This window comes from Ursus arctos, unplaced genomic scaffold (genome assembly GCF_023065955.2).
Source record: "Ursus arctos isolate Adak ecotype North America unplaced genomic scaffold, UrsArc2.0 scaffold_23, whole genome shotgun sequence".
Taxonomy (NCBI): Eukaryota; Metazoa; Chordata; class Mammalia; order Carnivora; family Ursidae; genus Ursus; species Ursus arctos.
Window position 1 is genome coordinate 43283971 of NW_026622908.1, and position 22254 is coordinate 43306224.

Consider the following 22254-nt stretch of genomic DNA (forward strand, 5'->3'; position numbering starts at 1 on the left):
CTAGGCATTCCATTTGCCACCAAACGCCGGGGAGAAAACACTTACCCCTTCTTCTTTCTCACCACCTCCTTAAATCGCACAATTTGGCGTCTGCCTCCCAGCTGCTCTTGCCAAGGTCACCTGTGACTTCCTGATTTCTCAGTGGGTTTCCCCCCAAATTCTTCTAGGGCCTCTGACACTGTTGATCGGCTGCCTCCCTAAAACTCACTTCTCTTAACTTCTCATACACTATTGTCTTGACGCTCGCGTTAAATTCTCAGGTACTTCAGTTCAGTGCAGGTGCTGTGCTAAAATGCCTAGGGTTGCAAACACAATAAAGTGTGGAACCTGCCCTCCAGATGCTGTCTGCTTAAAAGGAAGACACACACTGAACTCACCCTTTCCTGCCCTTCTCCAAACCCTACCTGGAGAGGCCCTGCAGAAGCACCAGCTGTATGTTAGGCACTGGAAGGACAGCGGTGACAGTGACGGCAGACACCATTGCCTCCCCGCGAGGCTTACAGGCCAGCACCCTCAGGGGAGGGACACCATCACGCCTTCCCTGTCTCCCGAGGATTTCACCTGGGTCTTTCTGCAGCTAATCAAATTCTGCCTTGGATTTTAGCATTTGGGGCAAGGGACCCCTTTTCGAGGTGGTTTTGTTCAACATGCTGATTGAACACCTTCCTTGGGCTTGCGCCTGAGCTGGGATAGAAAGATGGGGCAAACTCAGAGTCTGCTCCCCAAGAAGCTCACAGTACAGGAGTGTGCGATATGCCTGCCTTCTCCCCGTATTCTGTATAGCCCCTTGCTTCGTGCCTTACACCTTACAGGCTGCTACTCATTTTGCCCCAGCGTGAAGACAGCCCAGATGCCCTCTCCTTCCTGTCTCGTTAGGCAGGAAACAGGCCTGTAGGAAATCTAGACAGAGCCAGGGCAGATATCCCCTCCAGAAGAGCCTGGACCCCTCTGTGGGGCATGTTCCCTCCAAGTTGGGGCAGTCCGCAGAACCCGGCTCGGCCACGAGCAGGTCCAGTAGGTCCCGCACCTGCACTCACGCACCGGTCGATAGTTTCAGGTAAGCTGGTCTTCTCTCCCCGGATGGATCACAGGCTCCGCGTGATGGCCGGAGCCAAGTTAGGTCTCAGACTTCTCTTGCGTTTCCTATTCCCATTAGCAGAATGATGGGCAGGTCTTTAAAGTATTTGTTGATTGCGTGACCTCACCATCATCTGTTACTTCCTTTGCTTAGGGCACCGTCTCCTGGTAAAATACCTCTGTGTTACCTGGGAGCAGTCAGCCCCTTAAATTACCCCACGGCTCTTCACTAGAGAGTCTGGCAGGCCAATCTGTCCCAAGCAACCTGTGATTACTAATCCCTGCTGCTGTGGCCAGGCACCTCACCTTTATTGTTTCTCTTATCCTTCAAACAGTCTTAGAAGGCTGTTCATTATCCCCATTTTACAGACGGGGAAGCTGGAGAACAGAGAGTTTTAAGTAATTCGTCCAAAGTCACTGGACTTGGAGCCTACGTCGTCCCTTGACGTCTAACCCATTCACTTGCAGACCAATCTGAGTTTTTCTCGTTCCCCCCTAACCTGCTTACACTGGAAAGAAAGGAGTAGAGTCACAGCTGAGACTTGTGACTTGGCCACCGTCAGTCATGCTCCCCAGAACAGGAAGGATATTGAGGTGAGGGTCACTGCCGGGGGCCCCAGTGGGCTGCCACAGGTGGGGGTACTGGTGAAGCTGAGGGCTGACTGGTTATAGCTGACCAGAGGGACAGGTGGACAGCTTTGCAGGGAGACAGACCTACAAGACCCTTAAAGTAATCTTGAGAGGTGAGGCGGGCTAAGCAGGGAGGACAAGACGTTGGAAGGACTAAAGGAACGCCCACAGGTGGAGCAGTGTGCTGTGCACACACGCTCCCTGCGGACAGGGCAGAGCCTCTTCCCCAAGCTCTTTGCCTCTCTGAGCTATCCCATGGACTGGCAGGCTCCAAGCCCACGGGCGTGTGGGAGCCCAGGAGGGGAAGGGTCAGGAGAGCGAGTGACGAGGGCCAGGAGGAGGGGACAAGGCCAAGCAAAGAGAGGCCTAAAGTCCTGGGGCAAGCATTTTATTTGTTAATACAAGAATAGAAATTCTGCAATAAATATCATCTAATAAATAACATCTCCAAATAAATAAATATTAATACAACAAACTTAGAGTCATGAGTGGGTGAGGCTGGGGGGCAGGGCCTGGGGGGGCTGCCCCCCGCACCCCGCAATGCTACTGCAATGTAAACTTTCAGGGAACCCTGCGGCTGTGGCTATGGTTGCCCTCCCCAGCCTGGGCAACCCACAGCCAGCCTGGAAAGGAGGTGGGGGGGAGGCACCATGATGCCGGCGACAAGATACAAGGCTGCCATTCTGTGCCACCGACTGCCTTGGTGATCCCCTGGGTCTGGTCTGTCCCTGGCCCTATGCTTTCAGTATGACCTCCAATGCAGACCCTACTTCTTCCACTTTTATATCCCATTTCTTCCTGTTTGGACCTGCCACTGTGTGTTTCCTGAATCAGATGTACTGAGTTATTTGGGGATAGGGGAGCAACACCCATCGAAAAAGAGCGGGGCAGCCAAAGGGCTTCACCCCAGAAAGGCACGTGCTGTGGTGGCCCCCCCTCCCCGCCCTACAGGCACGCTTCCTGGAAGTGCCACTTGAGGGGTCGTGTGGCACTGGTGAGTGCCAGGCAGGATGCAGGAAACTCTGAGAGCCTTTGCACCAACTTGAACCCCTGCGGGCTCCCTTGAGCATCCCTTCCTGTGGCAATGGGACAGGGCCTATTGCACCTCTTCCCCAGACCTGCACGACTTTGGGAAGCAGGGAAGGGACAGGCCTTATTGCATCAACCCTCTTCCAAGTCCGGAGAGGGCCAGAGGCTCATGGCTTCTGTCTCCTGGCTCAACAAGTGTTGGCATACAGGTTTCTCCCTCCCCGAGTGGGAGCAGGGTTTGAAGGAGGAGGGGAGAGAGGAGGTGGTAAAGGTCAGAGATCAGAAGCCGTGGGCCTCCAGGTGCAGGGTGACCGCAGCCGCGGGAGGCTGCATCTTCTTCTTGAGCCGGTTGAAGTCTTTGGCTGAGCGCCACAGCCAGGTCTGCAGCTCCTTCAGCAGCCAGAAGTCGTCCATCTTCTGGAGGAAGTCGCTGTGGGCAGGGCCAGGGGCCCAGGTGGGCTCAGTTCCGGGCAGAGGCTGGGGCAGCGGGTAGCCCAGAGCCGCCATGACGCCCGCGATGCTGCCCAGCAGGCCCTGGAGGCTGGTGCAGAAGTGGGCCAGGCTGCGGCGCAGCTCGGCCGTGGCGGCCTGGCGGTTGAGGCCTCGCAGGTAGCACAGCAGGTGGCTGTAGGCCTCATAGTTCTGGGTCAGCCGCAGCTTGTCGTTGAGGCTTCGCCACACATCCAGGTTGACGGTGGCCCTGGGCAGGGTCTCTGCCCCCAGCCGAGGTGGGTTGAAGTCAGGCTCGTTGAAAGGGGGGCCCAGGTAGTTCAGCTGTGAAAAGGAGAGGGCGATGGGGAAGGAGGAGGGCCGAGCAGCCAGCGGCCACCAGGAGATACCTGCCCCCAGAGCTGCTATGTCCTGTGTCCCCTGACACTGGCCCCGTCTCCACACTAGGCCCCTCTCTGTTCCAGGGCCTCCCCCAAGTTTCTCCGGGGAAGTCATTTGCATGGAGGTGACAGCTGAGGCAGTGGGGGTGATGAACTCTCCTATGGAGAGGTGTAGAAAGAGAAAAACTCGCAGGAGATACTCAGGGAAGACGTGCTGATTGGCTGTGTGTGTAAGCCTTGGGAGCGTGCGCACCGCGGGGCAGGGCGGAGAGGAAGAGGAGCCAGGAGGACCCAGGAGGCCAGGTTGCAGAGGTGGAAGGTGGACCAGAAGAGTGCAGAGCCAAGAGGAGGAGTTCAGAAGGCAGCAGTGCTCAACAGTGTGGCTGCAAAACAGAGATCAAGGAGAATGAGCCTTAGAAAATTCTGTTGAGTTTGGTAAGAAGGAGGTGCCTGACGACCTTGGAGAGAGCCGCTTCAGTGTCCTGGAGGCCAGATTGCAGGGGGTTAAGAAGTGAGTGGGTGGAGAGGAAGCGGAGGCAGAGGGTGTAGACCACTCCTTCAAGAAATTTGGCAGGGAAAGCCAGGAGAGAAAAAGGGTCGGGAGCTAGAGGGGGTAGCAGAGTCAAGCTAAGGTTTTTGGCCAGGGAAGGAAAAAGCGGGTGGAAAGGCAGAGCGGCCCGTGGGAATCAGAGCTCCATTTGCCTCCCGACATGCCTGGTCCCACCAGCGGACCAGCGGAAGGGCAGGCGACAGACGGTACTCACGAAGCACTAAGTCCCCCAAAGAAGGGCTCATAGGAGCAGGGCTGCAGAAGGAAGAAACTGAGGCAGTCTCAAGAGTTGGGCTGGAGGAAGGGTATAGGAGGCAGTCTAGGGAAGAGGACAGAGCTTTGCCAACCCTCAAGGGAGAGGCCTGGGGCCCAGGGAAAGGGCTGAGGGGGACGTTGCAGCCAGAGAGAAAGGGAGCAGAGAGGGGCGAGGCCTGGGATAGGCAAGGGCCCAGGGGGAGGTTCACACGCTGACAAGCACAGAGACAAACTAATTTCCTCGGTGTATCCTGGGGCTGGAGCCAGCTCCCCCGCCACCCTCCTCCCCTTTCTTTCCCTGGCTCCAGAGTAGGGTCTGGGATGTGGAAGAGGAACACGGGAAGAGGGGGCCGGTTCCCCATGGTCCTCGGCAACTCTGACCCTCTTTCCTTCTCTCCTGGGCTCTGGGAACACCTCTGGACTGCCCCCAGATCCTTATGGCACAACTTCCATCCACACCCTGAACCTCCCGCCACTACAGGCCTGGCTTCCTTGTAGCCCCCTTCCCTCAAGTCCCCCCTAGGAGGCCCAGCTAGGATGGGAGAGGCAGACAGAAGGGAGGCCCATGGGTCCAGAGCAGCAGGGCCCCAGGTCTGGGGCAGAGGCGAGCTGGAACACAGGCATGGGAGGTGGGGCCCCTCCATCCCCACCCAGCCCCGCCCGTGCAAGAGACACCACAACACGGTGTAAACAGAAGAGACTTCCCCGGCCCCCAGGGGGAGGCGGGCGGCTGGGCCGGCAGCCAGTGGGGCAATGGGCCAAGGCGGGTGCGAGGCCTGCCCACATGCCTAGTCCTGGGGCCAGGGATGGGGGGGGCACCTAAGAGGGAAGGGCAGGAGATAGGCCAGACATGGGGACCGTTTGGAACCAAAGGGCCCCCGTGGTCACCAGTGCTCAGTAGGACCCCCTCCACCATTCTGTCTCTCTTCCACCAACTTCTCTTCTCATTCGTTGCCCAGCTCCCAGACCTTTCAGCTGCCCTGGGTACTCACGTAGGTCCCAGCCAAGCTGCGGAGTTGGTGCTCCAGGTAGCGGGTGAGGTCGTAGGTTTTCTGGATGGAGGGGCCAGGCCCTGGGTCCCCTGTGCGATTGAGGGCCGGCACTGCGGGGAGGTGCCAGAGCACAGTACACAGGCAAGCTAGCATCCCCCACGAGTCCCCTGTGGACAGGACGGGCAAGAAGCATGAGGGCGGGCCCAGGCCCAGTGGAGGAGGCAGCTGGCAGCCCCTCAGGTGTCTGTCCCCACCTTGGGCTGGGGGCGGGCGGGGAGGGTGGGCCGCCAGATGGGAGGCAGGGGGGATGGAGGAGGGGAGCGTTCCTGGCCGGGGTGTGTGTGTATGGAGGCATGTATGTGTTTGAGGACCAGGACTTGGCTTGTGTGTATCACAGCACACACTGGAGAGCGTATTAGTGTGTTAGCCGAGTCACCATCTGTAGGCCGACATGTATGTGTGCGCACATGGAGGGACGGGGCCAGGCCAAGGGTCTGCAAATCAGTATTCCTGGATTCAGGCTCCTCTCCCAGCCTCCCAAGCCCACTGGAGCCAAGGCGTGGGGAACAGCACGTGTCCCTGATGCCGGCTGAGAGCAATCGGCTCTGGGAAGGGCCCGAGAGGCTGCCCCGAGACAAGTCCAAGCCCAGCCATAGGAGGCAAGGGGTAGGGTTAGATCACCAGCGTCAGGCTGAAGGACACAGGGCTGGCTCCTGTAGTCATGGGGGGGTACATTCTAGCATAGGATTCCTGGGTGTGGACTGGCCGCAGGGTGGAGTTTTGTCCCATTCTTATCTAGGAGGTTGGATGGGGAAAAGTTTGACCTGAATGGGTTTGTTGTTTGTTTTTTAAGATTTATTCATTTATTTCAGAGAGAGAGAGAGAGAGAGAGAGAGAGAGAATGAGTGGGGGAGGGGCAGAGGGAGAGGAGAAGCAGACTCCGAGTGTAGAGCCTGACTGGGGGCTCCATCCCAGGACCCTGAGATCATAATCTGAGCCGAAATCAAGAGTTGATGCTTAACCGACTGAGACACCCAGCCTCCCCCTGAATGGGGTCCTTTGATCAGCCTGCAGTGAAGAGGGTGGGGGTGGGGGAACTGAAGGGGAGGAGGAGAGGGAACATGATGGATTTGATGGGTTTGGTTTGTAAGCCAGCGGTGCTGGAAAGTTTGAACATCTTGAGATACCATAGCCCAGGGGTCAATTCTGTGAGGACAGACATAGGCAGTTGGGAGACATGATTTTCCCAGCTTTTAGGTAAGGTCCAAGGTGCAGAGAACGAGGCCAGGATTCAGTGGGCATTGGGACTGGGTAAAGGCAATTAGGGTTAGGTTGGGTGAAAGCTATAATTGGCATTGGGCTAGGTTAGGTTTAAGGACTGGGTTACTTTTAACGTTTCAGGTTAGTTTATTGGGATTTGGCTGAGTGAGTGTGGTTGAGGTTTGAGTCCAGCTGGGGGATGTGGTTAGGTTTGGACAGGCACAGGGTTCGCTGGGGCCAAGGTTTGTGAATGTGTTGATTTAGAAGTTAGCTAGGGTAGGGGCACCTGGGTGGCACAGCGGTTGAGCGTCTGCCTTCGGCTCAGGGCGTGATCCCGGCATTATGGGATCGAGCCCCACATCAGGCTCCTCCGCTATGAGCCTGCTTCTTCCTCTCTCACTCCCCCTGCTTGTGTTCCCTCTCTCGCTGGCTGTCTCTATCTCTGTCAAATAAATAAAATCTTTGAAAAAAAAAAAAAAGAAAAAAAAAGAAAAAAGAAGTTAGCTAGGGTAACACATGGCAAGTCACAAAGAAAGGACTGGTTTGGGTTTTAAGCTTGGGTAGGTGTGAGATCATGAGTAGTTTCTTCTACTTTCTTTTTTCTACTTTCAAAGTTTTATGACATACGTTGCTGTGACGGAAATGAGTCGGATATACATTTGACAATTTGTACTTAGAGTTAGGGGAAGTTTGGAGTGAGTCGCAATGCTGGGTCAGGGTTTTAGAGAGGGTTTACGACTCAAAATGTGGAGAATGTCTCTTACAAGGGTGTTGGGTCAGGTGGGGACTTCTGCAGCGGCCCAGCCCTTCAGTCTTGACTCGTTCAGATGCTTGGCTGGCAATTTTATTGATGGAGCATGAGAGTGGGCAGGGTGGGGGAGAGCACCAGTCTCAGAGACTCTGCCCCTGGGAATGAGGGGCTCTTGGTTTGAGAGCATGAGTACATGCATGCGTAGACAGCAGGATCAGATACGTGACTAATTCCCTTGTCCTTGTCCTTGTCCCCGTCTGCAGCCCGTGGCTTCCCTTCTGGTGCTCCTTTCCTCATTCTGCCTTTCCATGCCTAGCTCCTGCTGACTCTGCCTTCCTTTCTATTCACTCTTCCTCACATCCCAAGAGAATTCCAGGCCCTTCTCTGCATGAAGCCTGGGGCTACCCTCAGCCTGGAGATCTGGCAGAGTCTCCTCCAAGATCCTAAGAGTACAATATGGGGTTAGTTTTGGAGGTTGGAGACCTGCTGAGGTGTGCAGTGGCCCTTCCAGCCTTGAGTTAGCAGCAATGCTGAGGGTCCCAGCTGAAACCCAGATTGGGAGCTGGGCTCACCTCTTTCCCCCACCCTGCTCTGGGCAGCCCTTCTGGCCAGAGTTCTGAGACTCGGTTTTGCCTATGCCATGGAGGAGGGTGGGGGAGGGGCACGGGGTCAGGACCCCAACTCTGGGCCTTGTTTTCCCCTCCCCTTCTGGGCCCTGTGGGACATCCCTGGGGAGAACTGGCTCCCTATGCAGGGACAACAGGGGGAGAAGCCTTTGGATAAACAAGAGCTAAGTCATCTGTGCAGAAAAACGGCTCATGAAATTAACCAGACGAGGCCGGTGTTTCCAGGAATATTTCAGTTCTGAGGTAACTGTGTCACTGCAGGCTGGGGGGTGGGGGCAGGGGAAAGAGCAGAGGGATCCGACTGACCGACCCATGAAGAGAGCCAGAAAGAAGGAAGGAGTCTCAGGTATCTAGAGGGAGAGGAGGCTAGGAGAGGAGGAAGGGGACAGGGCTCTCCTCCCTATTACAACAACTTCCACTCTGGGCAAGATGTCCCCATATCTCAGGCAGCAAACTGATAGCCATCTGGGGCGAAGAACACCTGTGGTTTAGTTGTAAGAGTGGAACTCGGTGCAGCCTGCAGCTTGCCTGCATCTCCGGGAGGGAGAACCAGGTGGGCATCCTGGAGCCCTCTTCCATCCTTCTCGCCAGGCTCAGGGTGTGCAGGTGGACTGGGCCACTGGGGGCTGTGTCCTGGGCCCCCTCCCCCAGTCCTGGCCCCTAGCCCAGCCCCCACCCCAGCTCTGCCTCTGGCTGCTGCCCACTGATTGTTTACATCCCGTCTTCCCCTGTGTTTATAAATCCGCTGAGCACGTGAGGAGCTAATGAGTGCAGCTCACGTTTCCTGCTGGAGCCCCCCACCCCCCCATCCTGGCCCCCGCCCGGGCGGCCCCTAATTCCATCCAGATCCCTGGGCCCTGGGAACCTAGGCCCCCCTCATGAACACACACACACATACTCAGCCCACGCAAACGCATGGCCACCCTGACACGGCTGCACAGGCAGACATAGCCGCGAACGCGTGTCCTTAGCCAGCTGCCCCTTGATCCCTGGCCTGTATCCTCCAAGCTGACCTCATTCAGTGAGGGTGGGGGGCTCGGCGGAGCAGATGTGCCAGGGCGGCCAGGGTGGGTAGGACAAATCAGCCAGGAGACTCTGCACCTGGGATCGGTGCATAAGCGCTATCAGCCAAAAATGGAGGAGCCAGGGGGGCATCACAGAGCTCCAGAGGTGCTGAAAAATGTGAGAGCCAAACGCTAAGGCTCCACCCTCAGGCCAGACCAGGACCAGCTTCCCCGGTGACCTTGGAGGGATCTGTTGAGGGGAATTAAGAGAAGGAAGTGGTTTAGGGGGGTGGTGTGTCCACTGTAGTGTGAGATCCAGGCACTCAACTATAGGAAATGGCCCTCGGGGGCTCCTCCTGACCTGCCTCCTCAGGGAAAGGCCCACAGAAACAGCCCATCTTTCCTTGTCCTCTGGGCTGGCTGCCCTCCCCCCTGTCTCTTCTCCCTTCCAGCGTCTCCTTGGTTCCCTCTGCCCCAGGCCACTGAGAAGTGCTTAGCGAGAGAGTACACGTAGGCCCAGAAGTCAGGAGCCCTAGCTTTGCCACCAACCCATCAGGGGACTGGGCTTGCGCAAGGGCTGCGCGATGCACACTGAAGTCCCTCTCAGAAGAACCACGTGGGCTCCATCTCTGCTGTCGTCCTCAGCAGCCCCCTTCCTGCCCTTCTCTTCCAGCCTAAGTGACAGAAGAAGAAACTGAGGCCCAGGGAAAGAAGCAGACAGGTGGGCGGGTGCCTTGTGAAGTCAATATGGATACAGGAGTTGAGCTGTCGGAGTGAAAGGGTGCTGGATTGTGCTGCAGGAGGACCCCAGGTATTCCCAAGGGGTGCAGGATGAAGCTAGGGGAGCTCAGCAGTCAGCTGAGGCAGGCAGGGGGACCAAGAGAAGGAAACAGTCTGGGCAAGTGTGTGGGTGAGTTTGAAAGGGTGTTGTTATTCAGCCGTGTGGGAGGGGCTGGGAGGGAGCGGGCAGGAGCCAGGGTGTGAATAGGCAGGTGGGATTGGATTGTGGGGAGGAATGTGAAGTGTCACTAATAGAGTAGCTGGTGTGGTCGGGTGGTGTGCACAAGTGTGAACGGGGCAGGAGTGTGGGGGCTCTGTGGAGGGGAGAGGGAGCCATGACACCAGTCTGGAAGAGAGACTGGGGATGGGAGGGCTGCTAGGTGACACTTGCTGCCATCTGCCTGGTGCCTGTTTTCTCCCCTGGTCGAGTGTGTGGCTCCAGGGCAGTGAGGGTGGCAGATACAAACTGCGGGTGGGGGTGTGTGGGGGGGGTGCTGTCCGGTCTGTCCGAGGAATGCGTCCCGGTGTCCCGAGGGAGGGGCGGTGTGTGCTCAGAGCCGGAAACGAGGTCTGTAGAGGTTGTGAAAGCCCGGAGGTGTCAGCCCCTCAGGGTCAGGCTCAGAGAGTGCCCGACAGAGGTGTGTGTCCAGTGCCCTCACCCCCAGCCTCTGTTCACGGCTGGGGACTTCCAGTCTCCCCTCCTGGCAGCTCCCTCCTACCCCAGCCGGGAGGGCCAGGCCGGGCGCTGGGGGAAACTGGGACGGGGTCCTCTGGGACTGGGGGTTTGCGGGGGTGGGGGCTTCTGGAGCGCAGTGTGGAGTCACTGGGAAGGAAGGTGGGGAGGACAGATGAGGGGACTCTGGCGAGGCCTGGGGGACGTGGGGCTTCCCTCCAGGGGCTCAGCCCGAGAACTTGGCGGCGGCGGCCGCTCGCTGGCCCTCCCCCTCGGCGGTGACCTCTCGCTCCCGGCCCCCTCCCCGCGGCGGCGGCGCCTTCCCCTTGTGTGGCCTCGGCGCCCCCGGCCCCGCCCCCGGCCCGCTCCCGCCCGGTCGCTCCCTTCCCGGAGGCGGGGGCGGGGTCCCGGGCGCCGGGCTCCGGGCTCCGGGCTCGGCCGGGCCGCTGCCCTTTCCCGCGCGTCAACTCCCTGCCCTGCCCGCCCACCCTCCCGCGGGCCGCCGGGGCCGAGCGGCCGCTGCCGCCGCTGCCCGGTCAGTGACGGACTTTCTCCTGCCCCGTCCGGCCGGGCTGCGCCCGTCCCCCGCACTAATCACTCCCAGGCCACGGCGGGTCGGACCGGGGACTCGCTGCAGCCGCCGCCCGCCCCGCCGCCCGGCCCCTACCTGCCGCCGGCTCCCCGGCCGCGGGCAGCATGGTGGGCTCCAGCCGCGCAGCGCGCAGCGCGGAAGCCGCGAGTCCCGCAGCCCGGCCCGGCCCAGCCAGGCTCGGCTCTGCCCTCCGCCCTCGCTCTCCTCTCGCCCGCCCTCCTTCCCGCCCTCCCCTCCCGGCGGGCCGGGGAGGGAGCGCGGCGGGCCCGAGGTGTCGGCCTCCCCTAGCCTCCCGCCGGCCCGGCCTCGGGCTCCCCGCCCTTCTCCCCTCCTCCTCCCCGGCCCCCTTCTCCCTGCGCGCCGTGTTTCCCTCCCGCAGCCCCGCTCCCCGCCACGGACTCTCTCTCCCCGACTTTCGCGCGGGGCTCTTTCCGCCGGGATCCCGGGACCCCGTCTCGCAGGGGCTCCAGGTTGCCGGCTCTCCTGGTCAGCGGGTCGCCCGGGCTCCCCGCCGCGCTCCCGGCCACCTCCTGGCCCCGCCGGGTGGACTTCAGGAATGCCGCGTTCCCGCCCGGCCCCTCTCGAGGGCGCCCAGCGGTGCCTCCCCCGGCCCGAGCCCTGCTGGCGGGGGTAGCTCCCGGCTCCCCAGCCCGGCCCCGGCTCGGGGCTCCCGGGGGAGGCACGGGAACCGGATCTCGCGGCTCCCGGGCGGGGGCGGGGGCCAGGGCCTCGGACGCCAGGCTCCTACCTGCTCGGAGGTCCATGGGGCTGGGGGCCGGGCCGGCCGGGCGCGGCTGCTCTCCCGGAGGCTGGCGGAGTGGGAGGGCGAGCCGCGGCTCCGGCGAAGCTTTAATAATCCCATCCGCCAGGCCCACTCGCAGGTTTTTTTCGCTCGGTTTCGGATTTTTTTTTTTTTTTTTTCGGTGTGGGACATTCTGCAAACTTTTTTTTTTTTTTTTCTGACGTGTAAAGCTGTAACCACAAATTGTAGCGGCCCTCCCCGGGGTGGGGGGAGGAGGGGGGGAGGAGGGAAGGGAGGGCTTCTGGGGCTCCTCTCCCTCCCACAACACCGAGGGGGGGTGAGGTGAGGCGAGGCTGCGGCGGTACCACCCTGGGCCTCCTGGGGGAGGGGGCGGGGAGGGCATCAGTCCGTCTGCAGACTCCCCGAGCTGGGGGAGTGAGCCGCCCGCTCCTTTTCTTCGACGGCGTCGACCTGGGGTGCGGGGTCCCTGCGCTCACCCTACCTCTGACTCTTCATCTCTAACCTTCCCTCCCCTCCCCCTTTCCCTGAGTAAATGCAATGACACATTCTCCCAAATGCCAGCGAGCTGGCTTCGTAGCAAGTGATGGTGTTTTTCCTGCTGCCCTTTGTCTGGGCTGACCGCCCCCCTTGCCTATTGTCCCGCCGCCTGTCCCATTTCCAAAAGCTGAGACTAAGTGAGGCGCTGGGGCAGGGGCAGGTGACTAACCGGCTCACAATGCCCCCAGGGCGTGGAGGAGGCAGAGGGCACCACAGGCCCACTGCCCAGCTCTGAGGAAAGTAGAGGGCACTTTGGCTGAGGGTTTTTCCCTCAGGTTCACAAGGTTCTTCATTCTTCCCAGTGGCCCGGAGAGTGCACTTGGGTGGGGGAATTGTAGTTCATTAATCAGCACGAGGCACCGGACCAGTTTCAACACCAGAGGCTGCACGGGTGACTCAGCGGGAATGCTCCCATTCAAGGCGATGGACCGACCAAGAGTCCCCATTTGTGAAATGCTTTCCCCTAAAGACTTTTGGTCTTCTCTCGCCTTTGGGGTTTGGGGTTGTTGGTGTTTTCCAGTGGTGGGGTAGGGGTGGTTTGGCTTCGAAGTGCTCTTCCTCCTTCCTTCCCTCAGGCCTGGGTGGGGACTTGCTAGGCGGGATACCTGGGGGACCCATAAGCCTAGACCCTCCCTAGAGGGTCTCCTTCCCGCCCCCTTTCTCCCCCTCCAGAGAGCTGCCAGGGGGAGTGCAGAGGAAACGGCTCGCGTCTGGGGCTTGTAGACATCTCCTGGTGACTTCTTGGGGGACAGTCCTTTGGTTTCCAAGGCTTGCGCGCTCTAGATCCAGACAACCAATTAAATCATTTGGTAATAAGTCGCTTCTGTTATTTATTTTTTCAAAGTGGGAGAGGTGGTGGTGGGCCAGCCCTGGAAGGTGATTCCTCTCTCTGGAATAGCATCGGATTCTTCACTCCACACTCCTGCCCCGGTGCCCCCAGAGAAAGGAGGGCGCCGTGCCAGCCCTGCCACAGCCCCTCCAGCCTGCCGGTCAGAGCCAGCGGCGGCGTGGTCAAGGACCAGAGCTGGGTTCCCAGGGCAGCTCTTCCCTTTTCTGCACTGTGCGGACTGAGGTGGGGGGGTGGGGGGGTGGGGAAGAAGTTTGTTTTCAATTACCTCACTGGAGTGGGACAGACTTTGTTGTTGGTTTTTGTCTTTCTTTCTTTCTTTCTTCTTTCTTTCTTTCCTTCTTTCTTTCTTTCTTTCTTTCTTTCTTCTTTCTAAACAAGGAGGAAAACCTGGGAAAGGGGAGCTGGCTGGGGGTTGGGGGCAGGAGGGCTTTCAGGGCATCAGTAGTAGCTCTGATGGACCTGCCTTGGGGGGGGTCCTTCTGAAAAGTGCTGGGGGGGGGGCATTTCCCCTTCACCCCTCCACCCGAGCCAGAACTCTGGAGTTTCAATGACATTCTTGGCGGGTGAGCCCGGCGATCTTTTGATGCCCATGCCAAGGTCAAGAAGGCAGATGCCCAGTGGGTGACTGGCACTGAGGCCAGCCATGAGGTCCTCAAGCAGCCTCCCTTTCAGAGGGAGGGAGCCATGAAGGGTGGGGGGGGTGCAGTGCGTCCTTCTCCCCTGGTTTGCAGCCTGCTCCTTGTGGAAAGTGTCTGCACAGACAATGTGGTTTGGATTTGGCTGAGCCCCCTCAGCACCTTATAAAGCACCTTGCTGAGTCAGGGAGAAAGCAGCCCCCACGCGGGAGAGGAGGAGGGGGCCGGGAGAGAAAGGGAAAAGAGGGAGAGGGGAGCTGAAGAAGGAAGGTGGGGGCTGAGAAAAGAGGAGGGAAAAAAGAGAAGGGAAGGGCAGGGAAGAGGAGAGGCAAGGAGGCAAATAAATGGGTGGGAGTGGGAAGGAGGGGAGGAGGCAGAAGCCCAAGGAGGAAGAGGAAGAGGAGAGAAGCTCACCGTGCTGCTCCCCTGCACGCCCCCCCGCCACACACACACACACACACACACACACACACACAGAGCAAATGTTCACCTCAGGAGTCCAGAAATTTTTGGTTTGCGGGGACTGAGGGCCAGGGCTCTGAAATGGGGACCCAGGCCAAGTGAGTGCAGGGACAACTGGTTTTACACACAGCTCCCTGCCCCCCAGCTTGATACAGTGACCCCACATGCTGGGGAAGTCACCTTCTCCCTGTGCCTCTTGTCTAGACTCGCATCCCTGCCCTCTTCCCTCACCCAGGGGGTGGCCAAGCCCCCCACCCCCATCTTCCCCACTGCCAAAGGGAAAATCAACTCCATCTCCAAGCTGCCAGTGCCCCTCTGCCATGTCTGGGCAAAGGCAGCAGGCTAAGAGCTGCCAGTGGGGTTGGGGTGGGGGCTAGAATAAAGACCGTGACTTTCTGCTGCCAAATCCCAAATCAGGTGGGCTGCTGGAACTCAGTTGAGGGTGGGGGCAGAAGGAAGAAAGAGGCAGAGCAGGAATAGCCCCTCCAGTGTTTCCGTGGGGTGGGGGCCCAGGTGGCTGACCTCTGATTTCCAGCTAGCGATCTCAGGCCAGTTCCCGCTCCCCTGTGGCTCTCCAAACGGGATTCTTGTTCTGGGATTGCTGCTGAGGGCAAGGCAGAGGTCACGGGAGACTCCCGCCCCCTGAGCCCCAGAGCCATCTGTCTGGGTACACGTTGCAGGCACTTCCTGACCCCCTGCTGGGTGCTAGGCGCTGCCGAGGACAGAGGGGACATGGAAAACCCACCCCTGCCTTTAAGAATTTCATGGGCTTGTGATAAGGGGCACTCCTTAAACTGAGACCAGAGGATGGAGAGGGCAGGAGAGCCCCGGGAGGCCGTGCAGCGTCAGGGTGGAAGTGTAGCTGGATGGCAGGAGGGGCAGTGGCAACCACAGGAAGAGGCACCCCACGCTAGCCCAAGCGGTTCCCTGCATTTGGCAGAGGGCCAGGCTGGGAGTCAGGACCAGGGGCTTCCAGTTGGCCAGCGTGGCCTTGGGATAAGCCCATCACCTCTCCCTGGAATGGGTTATGACCACCTATGCCCTCCTCCCCCAAAGGATGGTGGGAGATCAGTGAGCTCATGAGAAGGACACTGCTTTGCTGCCCTCTCTGGCCTTGCAGACTCCAGGCCTTATCATCCACGGGGGTGGCAGGCCAGGCGCCAAGCAATGTGGCCAGGAGGGGGACAGGGCTGGCACCGGGTGATGCCTGAGTTGCCCTTGCAGGGGGTGGGAGTGAGTCAGTGTTGGCTCAGCTACAGGCTAGACCCTGTCCCTTCCTTCTCCCTTCCCTCGCTATGCCCTTAACTGGTATCCCCAGGAAAGGCACTCCAGACACCCCCAAAACACCATGTCCCACACAGCTTCAGGATTGGCATTGAAGGGGTCCTGGCTCAGGGGATGTCATGGATTCCTGAACTAGGGAGGTCTCTGGTCCAGTCCCCTCCTGATGGGTGAGCAGGAGTGTGGTGTTGGAGAAGCCCACAGAGGTAAGGACACTCACTAATTCATGCATGTGTTCACCAAACATTTCCTGGGTACACAGAGGAGCCCCATGGGGCCATGGGGATGAGGGATAGACGCTGACCTGTGTGGAGGTAGGAGAGGCAGGGGCCTGCCAGTGCCTGCTGCAATGCCTGGCATTTCTTGGTGACACTTTTACTCCTTTTAGGACTCTAAGACTTAAATACTGACAATAGTTTAAACATACTGAGCTCTCACCACGTGTTGGGTCCTGTGCTCGGGTTTTGGAGGGAAGATATCATTTCATTCTTACAGTAACCTTATAAGATGGGAACTGGGATTTACCCATTTTATACGTGAGGACACTGAAGTCACTTGCCTAAGGTCACACAAGAACTGGAACCCAGCACTGTCTGCCCTTTTAACTACATGGCTCAGGTGCTAACATGGGGGGGCCGCCCCCAAAGGGGAAGAGCTGGGTGCTGAGCGGCTCCAGAGGCAGCAGGACTTAGCGCCCCCTGGCTATGGGGTACCTAAGCTGGGGCCAGCCTGTCTTTACAGGACACTGAGAGGTTCCTTGGGACAGAAAGAGCCCCCCCACGCCTGGACCCGGAGACCTGGGCTCTCATGCCCTCCACCCACCACCCACTGCTGACAGAAACGGACTGTGTGCTGCTGGGCCAGGCACTGGACCTGGGTCGTCCCGGCTTGGTGAGAGCATCCTGAAAGCGCTCCATTCCTCTCAGCTAGAATTACAGACTCCACGAGCAGCCAAGTGCGTTTGAATCATGGAATGAGGACTGAACTGGCTGTTAGGTACCCACCTGCCCACAGCCAGGGGGAGGGCTTCCCCGAGCTTCCAAAGGCCCTACTCTTCCGCCTGCAAAGTGAGGGCTAGGTAGGCTCAGAGGGCCTGCCTGGGCTGCCAGGGCCAGAAGAGGCTCCCTGGGATCCGCATCCCTGAGGCAGCCTCCTCTCCATCACCACGGGCACACTCCAGGGAGTGCAGGCCTGGGGGCCACCGAAAGGCAGCAGGGCTGTCCACTTTCCTTTTCCCTCTAGTGGGCAGGAGCCCAGAGGGCCCTGCCTCACCCTGAGCTGGCAGTGATGTCAGCAGAAACCCCGGGGGCGCCGAGGACCTCCTCCTACCTCAGCTCCGGCCCTACCCTGCCCTGTGTCCCTCACCCACACCTGGACTGGCTCAGCCTCCCGGGGGACACCGCGCCCACCTGCCCCCTGCTCTCCCGTGAGGCTGAGAGGAACCCGGTCCTGCTCCCTGCCTCTCCCCTGCCCTACCTAGGCTTTGTCCCCCATCTGCAAGGATATCTGGGTGATGAGTGCGTGAGGAAGGCAGCGGCAAAAGGAGTACCCCCAGATGCTCAACTCCTCCCTTGCCTGCCAGGAGCTTTCCCCGCCATTCTCCCAGGATGTTCCATTGCCCTGGCCAACCCATGCCTCGGGCTCCGTGACTCCGTCTCCCCTGGCAGAGGACTGGGGTTACCTCTCCCTGGGCTGGAAGATCCCTATCCTGCCCCGCTGAGTCACTGCTGACTCCTCCCACTCTGTCCCCTCCCTCCCCACCGGCCTCCCTCCTTCAGACTTCTCAGGCTTTCTCCAGAGTGTCTGGGTTCCTCAGGGGCCCTGGAGGTCAGAGGACAGCAGCACCTCCCTGGGACAACTCACAGCCCCACCCCAAGTGGCTGCCATCCCAGCACTGTGGGGACAGTGACAATGAGGGAGGGTGCCCTCCACCTTTACTAGCTGTGTGACCTTGGGCAAGTCACTTGGCCCTTCTACACCTCACTCGTCTCCCGCATAGAACAGGAATGATAACGATACCCTCCTCAGAAGAAGGACAATGGAGGAGATACAAGTCAAGTCTCTGGCATTCAGCACTGGGTCCTGTTGAATATTACTGTTATCTGTCCTTCATGCCCTATCCTCCTGTCTCGGCTAACGATGCCCCCTTCCTCTTTCAAGTCCCCATGCCCACATGTTTATACCTTTCCTGTTCTTTAGATTTTGCTTTCCTCCTGAAGCCAGTCCCCACAACCCCCATGCTGACCCCTCCCCACGGGGCACAGACATAAGACTGGACGGAGAATTCTAGCGTTGGGCCTTTCCCTGTTCAACTCTCCCACGATAACCCATTCCTGAGCCTTTGCCTTTGCATCCCAGGCGGCCTGCTCACTGGTGTTCGGTGAACTGACACCGGGCTGGCCGGGGAAGGGACGGCGGACACTGGGCGCAGGAAGCTCTGCGGGGATGAGAGCAGTCCTCCGGTCCTGGCTGTGCTGGGCGCGTCTGCGCTTCCTGGCCGTGGGTCCATCTGCAAGACATGAGTGGTTTGGCTCTGTGAGGAGCTCACCCCTCCCTGGCCCCCACAGGCACCTCTCTGAGGTCCCATCATGCTTCTCACCAGAGCACCCTGAGTTTCCGGGGCTGCCTGCTGCAAAACGCGTTAAATGATCCACGGCTCAAGAATTCAAGAAGGTGGACAAAGGGCATTTGTGCAGAGGAAGGAGAGGGCTGGGAGGGCTTGGAAAGGGGCTGGGGAGGGGCTGAGTGGCAAACGGGAAGGGCACACCTGGCCTGGAACCAGTGCCTGGGGCTGGGGAGCAGCTGGTGCTCGGGCCTGTGGGGGGCAGCCACTCGCCGAAGTTTTCAGAAGCACCTTCTCTGTGCACCCTGAGGAACAGAGTGGACCTATAGAAACCCACACCCTGCCTACCAGGGGCTCAGGGGCTGCTGGGGCAGCGGGCAAGATGGCCCCAGAGCCGCCCTGCTCTGCAGTAGTGGCCTCCTCCCTGCCCTACCCCAGTGGCCCAAAGTCTCTCCGTCCTCCCCCTCCATTGCGGTGAGCCCATCTCAGCCAGGGAGGTTGGCTTCCTGGCCCCCTTTCTCCCCGGGTGCGTAGCACAGCGTTGGGCACCCAGCCGGCACGCAAAGGCACTTGCTTGCCCCACTCAGGGCCAGGCAGCCAGCCCGGTCTCTGTTCTGGAAGCTGGGACTGTACGCGGTGTCTGTCTCCCTCTGCTGGTCCCTTAAGGGACAGCCTGGCCAGGACGCTTTCCACCGAGCTGGTGGTGTCCCGGTCTCCCCAGACCCTGGACGGTGAGTGCTGGAGGGCGGAGCAAAGGGCCCAGGGACTCAGGCCTCGCTGCAGCCTGCAGGAACGCCAACACTGCCTCCTGGGCCTGGGAGGCCTGGAGCCAGCCTCTGACAGGGGCCCCGAGGGCTGCCTTCCCCATAGGCCAGCAGGCCCCAAACAGCCTCCTTCCCCTCCCAGCCCATGAATGGAACTGTCATCCATGGATTTATCTGAACCTTTTGTGAAGCTATTTATACTTGCAGCTGAGACCACATCTTGGAGTAATGAGTTCCATCGCTGTCCTCCCCTGCTGGGTGAAGCACGCGGCCTTTGATTTGTCCTAAACTTACCTCACTTGCGCTCCAAGGGGGCCCTGTAACTCCAGCATGCCAGGTTTTGGTGAACAAGCGAGAGTTTCCCCCTGCGCATCCCTGCTGCGGGCTTAAAAACTTCCATCCCATCTCCCTCCTTCCACCTCTACCCTGCAGCCTGAAGAGACGCCTGGCGGAGTGAGCCGCCTTAGCTCGTGCCAGCCTCTGGCAGCCCGCAAGGACGGTGAGGACTCGCACTCTCCACGAGGCCGTCCAGCCCCTGGCGGCCTCCAAGCCTTTCTCTGGAATGTTTCTCTGGGGGGACCTTCCTCCCAGGTTCCTAGTGGGATTCACCAGGGCTCTGTCCACACGGACTCGTTTCGTTCCTGGTCCTGACCCTACAGTATGGGCAGGTGCACTGGAAGCTTTGTGAACGCTGACGGAGCGACCCCTAACAACTGTCCCTTGAGGGAAGGCCCGGGATCACCCCTCCCCCACGTAGAGGCGAGGCTCCGAGAAGAGCAGCGACGTGTCCGTGTGCACACGCCCTGAAAGAGGCGGAGTCGGATGGAGGCAGGCCGGTGCCCTGAACGCCCTCAGTCCCGCTCTACGGGCAACCTGGCTTCAAGTCCGGCCGACGGGCTGGACGCTGTAAGCTTGTCGTTCGCTACGTGTTCCTTGAGCGGCCGCGCCGAGCCAAGCTTGCTCTGGTTGCGGGGAGGGACGGGGTTGGCCCGCACGCTCTCGCCTCTGGGGCTGGCAGCACCTCGTAGGACTCTGCCGGTTCTGCGCCCCCAGCAGCTGGGGCACCCTCGCCCGCTCGGGTTCCCCCAGAGTGACCGCACATATACCATTTTGTGTGTGTGCACAGCCCGGCAGAGCCTGCAGAGCCTCGGCACCGGCCATTCCCTCCACTCAGCCTCCCACCGCCAGAGCAGAAGCCCACGAGGACAGGGGTTTTTGTCCTGTCCCCTCTCTCCTGGGGAGAAGTGTGGTCTAATGCAGGTTGAATAAATAAATGACTCTGGGAGTGCCTGCATTTTTCTTTAAAGATTTTATTTGTAGGTAATCTCTACGCCCCACACGGGGCTCGAGCTCACAACCTCGAGATCAGGAGTTGCATGCTCCGCAGACTGAGCCAGCCGGGCGCCCCTGAATTCCGGCATTTTTAAACCTAACCAGTTGGGTCAGAAGTGGTGGTTGAAGGGAGGAAATTTCCCAGCAGACAATTATTTTAAAAGTTTGAAATGGTAACCACCTTCCTCCATTTCATATCTGCCTCAGCACATACATACTCACACGTACTCACATACTCGTGGGAGGCCACCTCGAATACGGGGTGAGGCTAAGAATTTGGCGTTTGAAAGGATCCTGAGAGAGCATCTCATGCAACCCCCTCATTTTATCAAGAAAGAAACTGAGATCCAAAGAAGGGCCTGGACTTGCTTGAGACTCTGAGTAGGGCTGGAGCTATACAGGTCTCTTGACTTCTGGCACAGACCCCAAATCGTCTTTGGGTTTCTATACCTGTCCCTCTCCCAACACAAAGTGTTCCTGATGGTTGCGAGGCCCTCATCCTCCACTGTGCATCCTCTTTCTGGACCTGAAAGGCATCACTGCCTGTGCCAGTTGCAAGCCTGGAGAGCCTGCTTGCCTTCGGACAGATGTTCCTTCCGGTCCTGCCGTCTGGGGGGAAGCAGGACAGCCAATTACGGCTCCTCGATGATGGGCCCAGGGAAGCAGAGGGCCCCTTCAAGATCACAACACAAGGTTGGAAGGAACCTCAGCATCTCACACGACCAGACATGTTGTACAGATGAGGAAACAGCTGCAGAGACAGAGAGGGACCCGCATAGTTACACGGCGAGTCAGGGGTGAAGCAGACTAGAGACCCAGGACTCCTTGATTCCCAGTTCTAGGCTCCTCTCTGATGTCTGAGCCGTTCAGAAAGGTCAGGTGAGAACAGACCTCTGGCAGGGTGTGTGTGTGTGTGTGTGTTTGTGTGTGTGTCTCCAAAGACTCATTAAAAATCCTAAAGAGGGGCGCCCGGCTGGCTCAGTCGGTAGAGCATGCAACTCTCGATCTCGAGGTTGTGAGTTCAAGCCCTGCGTTGGGCACAGAGATTTAAAAAAAAAAAAAAATCCTAAAGAGAGAGAGAGACAGTGTGTGTGTGTATGTCTGAAGACTCATTAAAAAATCCTGAGGAGTTTGGGGCACCTGGGTGGCGCAGTCAGTTAAGCATCCGACTCTTGGTTTCAGCTCAGGTCTGAGATGGAGCCCTGAGTTGGGCTCTGTGCTCAAGGTGGAGTCTGCTTAAAACTCTTTCTTCCTCTACCCCCCCCCCAAACTCTCTCTCTCTTTCTCGTAAATAAATAAACCAAAAAACAAAAACAGAAAAACCTGAAGAGTTTATGTCTCCCTCTCCCTCCCCAGGGCCCTGCCACAAAGACCTCAAGGGCCACAAAGACCTCAAGGCCGCAGGACCCTACAGCCCCATAGGTGTCAGGGTGATTGTTTCTCCTCCTTGCCTTCCAGGGAGGCTTGGCATCAGCCTCCTGTTCCAGTTGGGCTGCTCAGGTAATGGCTGTGGGGCAAAGCTGTGAAGGCTATGCTGAGTTACGCTGGGATAAAGAGAGAGAGGGAGAGACAGAGAGAGGAGGAGAGGAAAGGAAGAGAATAGCTAATGCTAGCTTCTTTTTTTTTTTTTTTTTTTTTTTTTTTAGATTTTATTTATTTAACAGAGAGAGAGAGAGACAGCCAGCGAGAGAGGGAACACAAGCAGGGGGAGTGGGAGAGGAAGAAGCAGGCTCCCAGCAGAGGAGCCCGATGTGGGGCTCTATCCCAGACCGCTGGGATCACGCCCTGAGCCGAAGGCAGACGCCCAACGACTGAGCCACCCAGGCGCCCCTAATGCTAGGTTCTTTTGTGGGTTTTGGGGTTTGACAGAATGTGGAGGGGAGGCAGCTACTGTCCAAGAAAGGACGGGCCTGTGGGAAGGTGCTGGAAGCTTCATGACAGCACCTTATGTAGACACATATGAAATACTGTTGCACTGTAGTGAGTGGTGGGGGCGGGGCACAGAAGGCCTGAGGATA

The 22254-nt window shown here is 58.9% G+C and overlaps 1 protein-coding gene across 2 annotated transcripts; it reads right to left on the reverse strand.

Annotated features, from left to right (window-relative positions):
* Positions 1-2079: 2079 nt before the first annotated feature.
* On the reverse strand, positions 2080-11937 carry CLCF1 (cardiotrophin like cytokine factor 1). Of its 2 annotated transcripts, none has more exons than XM_026483074.4 (3): positions 11798-11937; positions 5364-5530; positions 2080-3510 (listed from the first exon to the last, which is right to left on the reverse strand). In XM_026483074.4, exons 1-3 carry the CDS (start codon positions 11811-11813, stop codon positions 3016-3018), a joined length of 678 nt encoding a protein of 225 aa, XP_026338859.2. In that variant the 5' UTR covers positions 11814-11937; the 3' UTR covers positions 2080-3015. The 2 variants fall into 2 exon arrangements, with proteins under 2 accessions (XP_026338859.2, XP_057173420.1); XM_057317437.1 differs by lacking the exon at positions 11798-11937 and adding an exon at positions 11125-11239.
* Positions 11938-22254: the final 10317 nt, after the last annotated feature.